At 35.6% G+C, this 7540-nt stretch overlaps 1 protein-coding gene across 1 annotated transcript; it reads right to left on the minus strand.

Moving 5' to 3' along the window:
* Positions 1-1198: 1198 nt before the first annotated feature.
* LOC107771900 (uncharacterized) lies at positions 1199-6962 on the minus strand. The gene is made up of 7 exons (XM_016591364.2): positions 6703-6962; positions 6547-6608; positions 6384-6467; positions 3800-3854; positions 2225-2360; positions 1693-1743; positions 1199-1613 (listed from the first exon to the last, which is right to left on the minus strand). The coding sequence occupies exons 1-7, from the start codon at positions 6827-6829 to the stop codon at positions 1514-1516; spliced, it is 615 nt and encodes a 204-aa protein (XP_016446850.1). The 5' UTR covers positions 6830-6962; the 3' UTR covers positions 1199-1513.
* Positions 6963-7540: the final 578 nt, after the last annotated feature.

The raw sequence follows: 7540 nt of genomic DNA on the forward strand, positions 1-7540 counted from the left end.
AAAAGCATGCCTGCAAATATCTTAGCAACGCGTTTCTGGTGGCCTCAAGTGAAATTTGTTGTAGTGGTACTTATCTTTTGATTTATACCTTTATAACTGAATATTTTAGAAAATATATAAAAGACACACAAAGTCTGTATTCTTGTTTAGTTAAAGGTTAATAAATGTAGTTGTAGTATTTTATACCAGCCAATTAAATTTAAAAACTAGATCCGCATGAGATCGAAAATAATATAAAAAAATAAGTTTTTAACCTAGCTCAATCTTAAAAGCTAGTTTATGGGACGGAGATTATTCAAAACTGGATAAGGAGTTAGTACAACATTTCTTCAATCAATGCGACACACTTCACCCCTCCCCCCCCCCTTTCCCTGTATGTCCATGCTTAAACATCTGGAAGGTGGATAAATATAACATCAGAGACCAATAATAAATAAATCAAGAATAAGAATGAGTGACTCAAATATATGTGAAAATCGACCTTGGCCTTCGTCAAATCCAGGAAGTTTTGTTCAAACCTTGTATTTGTATTAAAAAATCTAATAAATATATACAAATTATTAATTTAAAACCCATTAACTTAAAAAGACTATACTCCCGAACCCATAAGGTTCAAATCCTATCTCCGCCTCTAATTAGTTTTACAACGATATTTTTTTCTTATTCACCAAACAGTGTTTTAGTTTATGCAAAGTTCTATGGTAGGATTTATTATTCATGTTTTCGTTGAGCCGAAGGTCTATCAGAAATAACTTCTTTATCTTTACGAGGTAGGAGTAAAATTTGTGTATACAATACCCTCCCCAACCTCTCTATATTCACAAGGTAGGGATAAGGTCTGCGCATACTCTACCCTCCCCAGACCCCATTTGTGATTACACTGAGTTTATTGCGGTTGGATTCATTATTCCTATATCATCAACCAAATGAACGCTTGGTGTATAAAGTACAAACTAACTGCTTTTACAAAATAGAGAGAACAGGCCAGCAATATCGCTGCTGGACAATCCTCTTTGATCTCTTGTTGGGTCAATAATTTGTACACAAATGTAAGCTTGTGAAACTTGGGAAATATATTTGCTTTTGTTGCTCTAATCTGAATCACAGACAATTAACAGTAAAAAACCAAGCATAATATCATGTGCGTAATCAAATCAAACATTTACACAAATCCATAAGCATATTCAAACAGCCAGAATTCGCAGGGGAACAAAAATTCCCACCAGAACGAAAGTATATTAGTACCAGGAACAAAGTATTTACAGTGCCATATATCGAGAACAGAGAATTCCCATCGAGGGAAATGGAATGATGGAATAAAAGAGTTTCCGCCATTAATTTCAGCCCTTTCCTATCAGACTCACTCTCCGAAACTTTACAGTACATCTCATAGTCATCGTACACCAGACAAAAAGAGGGAAAATCTATAATGGAACTAGTTGAGTGCTACAAATCGATTAGGGTGACATTCTTAACTGGATTTAAGGGCCCATAAATACATCCTCTAAACTCTTTACCTGGCTTTATATGCATACATATATCCTCTAAGTTTCCGTACTTCTTCAGATGACACATTTAGTAAATGGTCTATGTAAATGCAGATTCCAGCTCCACTGCAATTTCAAAGTTCGATGACAGTTTTTCAGCAGAAGGCATAATTAAGAATGTGGAAACAGTCAAAAGCAGGCTTACCTAAGGGGCCCTACAGGTAGCCACAAAATATCCCATCTAAATTTTGCCAACCTGCAAAAGACATGCACGATGTAGGTCAAACCAACAGATTTATAGGGCCTAAGGGTCCAAATTGATCAATGCAAAGCAAAGACACACGTATCACGTAGGTGTAAACATGTAGAGAAAGGAGAGAGGGCAGCTGAATAAAGGTGTTGATCAATTTAGTATATGGATATGCCAAAGGTGATACTATATAAGGCCTATCAACGACCACAGAAAATATGATGGCAGTTTCTACCAAATGTATTGGATTCATTGTCAATAAAAGGAAAAGATCATCAGTAGAAAAAGAAACTGCAAATATTAAACTCTAGTGGCAAGGGACTACCCACGATGGTCGGAGCTCATTTATAAGAAACCAATAGGCAAAATTAAAGTCTGAATTTGGTTACTCCTTCAATTTCAGTTGTTTAGGTAGTTTAATATCCCAAAAGTGGCTATTGAGTATAACAAGAAGTAAAATAAAACCTTGCTGTGATAAGCAGCTCACCTTAGCATGTGATTCAGCCAAAACACTGCTACAATCATGCCAATGCAGCATGAAGACCATAGCCACCTCCTATGATATTTCGATTCATGCAGTAAGCCCTTTATGGTCATTAAGCACGTCAAAATAGCTGCCCAATCTGAGAATTTCTCAAGCAAATGCCAACAATTAGGACATAAAGTATGAAACAATTGTTCCTCATTTGATTAATGATAGCACATGATTTCCAGCAAATTCAAGACTGAAAATAATTCCATAAGGGGTCGTCTGGTACGCGGGATAAGGCGGAATAAAGTGTAGTATTAAGTTTATGCTAAGTTTGGTTGATGATATTTATCCCGGGATAAATTTATACCGTCAACCAAACATAGTATTAACTTAGTCCCAGATTTGAATATCCCATCTTATCCCACCTTATCTCATCAAACTTGGTATTATTTTTATCCCACCTCCCAGGTGGGATAAATTAGTCTAGGAATTATAATTCCTATGCTATAATCCTGGGATAATTTAGTTCGCATACCAAACGACCCCTAAAGATCATTGCCTATATAATCATCTAAGAAGACATCTAGTACTCGGAACAACTAACTTTCAATTGTAGAAAATTATCAAATGCTAGCCTGCTTAAATGCTTTTTGCCCCTAAACAAGAAATAATTCTAACATTTACCAGTACCTTATTTGTGGTACAGAATAAGTCAATTCCCTCTTTCTTTGATTATCTTCTTTTTTTTTCCTTTATCTACTTTCAGAGGGTAAAAGATGGTCAACAGAAGTTTCCAGCAGTGCTAGAAAATCTTCAAAGGTTGTAAGCCCCTCCAAAGGATGGAGGGACCATAACCATGCAAGAGATATGTTACTTGTTGAGCAAGCTTATAACAATGCTCACTTTGCGTTTATTCTCCAATTTATCCTGAAGAACTATCGTAACCAATATAGTGACTGAATACTTACTCCCTCCGTTTCATTTTAGATGACAGTATTTAAGATATTAGTTTGACCTGTATATCACAATAGTGATGGTAGTATGGTACAATTAAAATATTAAACTAATGGTTGAAAAGTCAGTTTGATAGAGGAACATCATATCAAACTTTAAAAGCTGAGCAATTTAATGTTTAAATTCTTGAAAGTTGTGAAAGCTCTTTAAAAATGAAATGATGTCAAAGACAAACATTTTGGGAAGTTTTAAAATAGAAAGATCGTCATCGTCATATAAATTGTAATGTCGGGAGTCTCGTCTTTCCAGAAATTATTGAAGTGATTTAACTGAGCCTGTAAGCTTGTAGGTAAATGAACTATGAGATGAAAATAACACAAAGGGTGTCTATTGTTGTCAACCTTTACTATGGGCCACATTATGTTGCATCCACCAATAACCCTCTGAATTTTACCATTGACATAATAAAGCTAAAAGCATCATAAAACTTGTCTTTCTAGAAATAAAGGAATCAAACTGCAGGAAATATGAAGTGGTAGGGCATGACCAGAAAGGTACTATGTTCAGAGAGAGATTTTTTAAGCACTGAATAAGCTGCAATGCCAATGAAAGCACGAAAGTAGTAAAGGGACAAACCTGCAGCAATGATGGTCCATGAGTCAACTTCATACATGAAGTAAGCATGATATCGCTGTTAACCATATTAAAATACTGAAATCAACAACAGCATTAAGGGGGAAAATATTGTGAGTATAATAGATATTTCGCATAATTTGCACTCTATTTAAGATTTACAATCACTTCTTCAGTGGAAAGTACCTGCTGCCATCAAATTAGCTGTCTTTAATGTAAAGAGTGAATGTCTTCTACATATTTTGCATTAGTATTGAGGAAGTAGCAAAAGATCGACATATCATTGATGCTTATAGAGCATATTTATTACACTCGACATATAAACCACAAACACACACTGCAAAGTGAGAAAATCAAGAATAAAACATGGTATTTATCATTGTTTTCCATCATTTTCCTAGCATAATATAACTCCTAAGTTTCCTGCATAAGCTTATCCAACTATCTAACATTCACTTCTCTTCCTAAAAGTTTGTCCGGTGCTAGTGTGACCAATATTCAGATAACGCTTCTGTAGGGTACTCCAACAAATTCCAATATCAAGGAAATAAGAGAAAGACTCAAATCAAGGTAAATTGTGAGTTTGATATATAAAATCCATGTTTCAGCTTCTTTGATTGAGGACATGCTTGATTATCAGATGCCATCCTCAAATTTCATGATATTTAACACTTAAACCTCGTAATTGAGGAATAATTATAATGTGAAATTGATGTTACCGATATGGAACACCAAAAAGGTAGTTTGTACCGCTCTCTTCTCATGATACAGATGAGATGGAGAACAGAAGTCCATGAAATGGTGCTCTTTAAGAAGTTCTCTTATTATTTCTTCTTCCAGATGATACTCTTCTTTCTCGTCACACATAAATCAATGACTGGATGCTGCTGATTCATACAATAATGTGTCTTATTCATCAGTCAAATTTTTCCATACAGTTGACTGCTTTACCAGCAGCTCTTGTCCTAAAGATAATTTTTTCCTGCGTGTTGAATTGGCATCTTAGTTTTTATGATTCTTAAGTTTCTAGTGATTGTACGCTTGCTTGGATGGCTGCATTCAGATTCCTAAACTACTTGAACATGAAGAATTCCTACTTTATTATAATGCTAGGTTTGTAATTTCAGTCATCTGTTTCCAGCCTGAGGTCCTCCCTTACCTTTTCTCCCGGGGTAGTGGGAGAGGTGATACTGGAGGGAACTGATAAGCTAATAAAGCTTCTATTGAGAGTTGAAAAGTTAAAACAAAACTTGTTACTTTAGCCTGATAACCATAATCAATGATTCAATATGAAAAGTCTAGTATATGGATACAATGAAGGTGCAGAACCTTATCGAGAAAGAAAGAAAAACAAAATAGATAGGCTGTGTAGAAGTTCAAACTTCAAAATGGTACTATTTCTCCTCTCATCATTCTGAACTCCACTTTGTGCCATACAAGATGGAAGGATAAGACCAAAATCTTTTCTCATGAATTCTTTGCTAGCAAATCCTACTGGCAGAACTTAGATGAGCCCAAGTGAAACCTCCTTTACCTCAGAGAGAAAAAGTGCCAGTTCCCTAAGCTTAATTTAGTTTCTCACGTGAATCTATGCTCCGTAGGCTTGATCTCAGGGCACCAGCTACATGAATGGGACATACAAATGATTGGTAAAGACGAGAAACTGTGATAGTTCATGCCTCTGTCATACGGCACTGATGAGCACTCTTTCCATTCAAATTATCTTTAATGTCACCAAAGAATGCTCCTTGTTTGGTATGGCGGTAAATATTTAACAACTAATATATTTCGTTTGGCTACGACATATCACTTGCTTCAACCAACATTTACTAAAAAAAAGTTGATCTTTAATGTTGAAAATGTCACTGAAACACGATTCTCAAACCCTAGAATCCACTTCATATAATTGTCTTATGTCACCTACCCAACCAAACACTGAAAAATAGCCCAAAAAATTGGTTTCCCAATCTAAACTTTAAAAAAATAAATACGAGTTCACAATGTAAAATATTTTCAGCAGAAAACATTTTACCCTATAGATGATAACAAGCTTGTCCACCTTCGCCAATTTAACTTTCAACAACCTGCCTTAACAAGAGCCCAGGAACATCCTCATGGATGTGCATGAGATAGATGATGAATGTAAGGAAATCAACTTTGGTGTCCCAAAATTTATTGTAAGAAACTAAATGATTAAAACCACTTATTTCTTTCCTTTGTGCTGGGATAATAAATAATTTTGTTTTTCTTTTTTTAAATAATGGTAGTGTTTACGCCAATGGCGAAGCTAAGTATGTTTAAAGGTGGTTCAATTGAACGCCCTTCATCGAGGGTAAAAAAACAAACTTTTTTGTATACATGTGAATTGTTGAATCCCCTTTATAGTTAAGTGCATTAACTTCAATTGCAAGTTAGCCATTTTTGAATCCCTTATTAAAATTTTGGCTCCTTTCACTGTTCCACTGGGTATTTGCTACTTTCAACCAGTGATGGTAACTCTTGGTTTTCTTTTGCATCTTCTTGCATAATGCATACTATTAACCAGATACAAAGTCAAAATAAATTTATACAAGGAGCAGAGGAATACCAATTCCCAGGGATAATATGCCTGTTGATAGATTGAGTATATTAGAAAAGCCACATAACACAAAAGTAGGCCCGAGAACACACCCTGCATGACACGAACACACATAAATAAACACAAGCTAACAAGTAAATGGTTACCAAATTTTGTAAAGTAATACACGTACCCTCCAGAGAAGAGATTGCTGAGTTTGAACTTTCTCGAGAGATCGAACTAACTCTTCTTGTTCTGCAAATTCAAAATTGAACAAATTTAAAACCCTAAATTTTAGTAATATTGAGGAGTTTACAACAATGATTAGAAAGAAGCCATGTATGATGACCTTGGGTATCAATGGGACGACCATCGTCGCGAGTTGGTAAAGAGAATTTATCGTCCTCGTCGTACTGAGATTCTCGTCGAGAATTTCTCCATTTTCTCGTTAGCTTCTGCATCACCATCATTATCATCCTCCTCGGAAATGCCTTCCACTTTTACGACTTTGAGCAAAGCTTCTCTGCTCCCTGCAACGACGTCGTTCCGCGAATGGAGTAGCGTGCTGCTAAATTTGCCAACTGGGTCGGCCCGGCCAGGATCCTGCCTCTTTTGAAAGGAAAAAAAAACACTATTTATATTTGATTCCTTTAAGAAAATTATTGAGAAAATAGCCTCGAATTAAAATTTTAAAACATACTGGTCAGAAATTTAAAGCACCGAACATCTTGATGATCACCTAAATTATGGCAATCGTTAAAATTGTGACGAAATACCATAAGATTTGCCCAAGAATTATGGATCAATGTGCTTTAAAAAACTGATCCGAGACTGTTTTTCCAAGTTTTTTTTTATCCGGGTGAAAATTCAAACGTTGGAACCAAACAATCCTATTTATGGGCCTCATGTATTGGGAAAAATTGCATTTATATATGTAAGTGACATGTTGAGACACGTGGACTGGTCAAATAGTCAAAGAATTATAATTAGTCAAGAGGCACGGGCAGCAATAGAAACGAGCAAAGGCAAAGGAAGAGGCACGGGAGAACATTCGAAGGATTCAGCGCCCGCACCTATTTAAGTCATTTATCAAAAGAAATGGATCTGGCCATAATAAAGAGCGCAAATACGGAATTCGACAGACATTAAATACTGGATACGTTAGAGAATTTGTATTGATTACAATG

This window comes from Nicotiana tabacum, chromosome 1 (genome assembly GCF_000715075.1).
Source record: "Nicotiana tabacum cultivar K326 chromosome 1, ASM71507v2, whole genome shotgun sequence".
NCBI lineage: Eukaryota > Viridiplantae > Streptophyta > Magnoliopsida > Solanales > Solanaceae > Nicotiana > Nicotiana tabacum.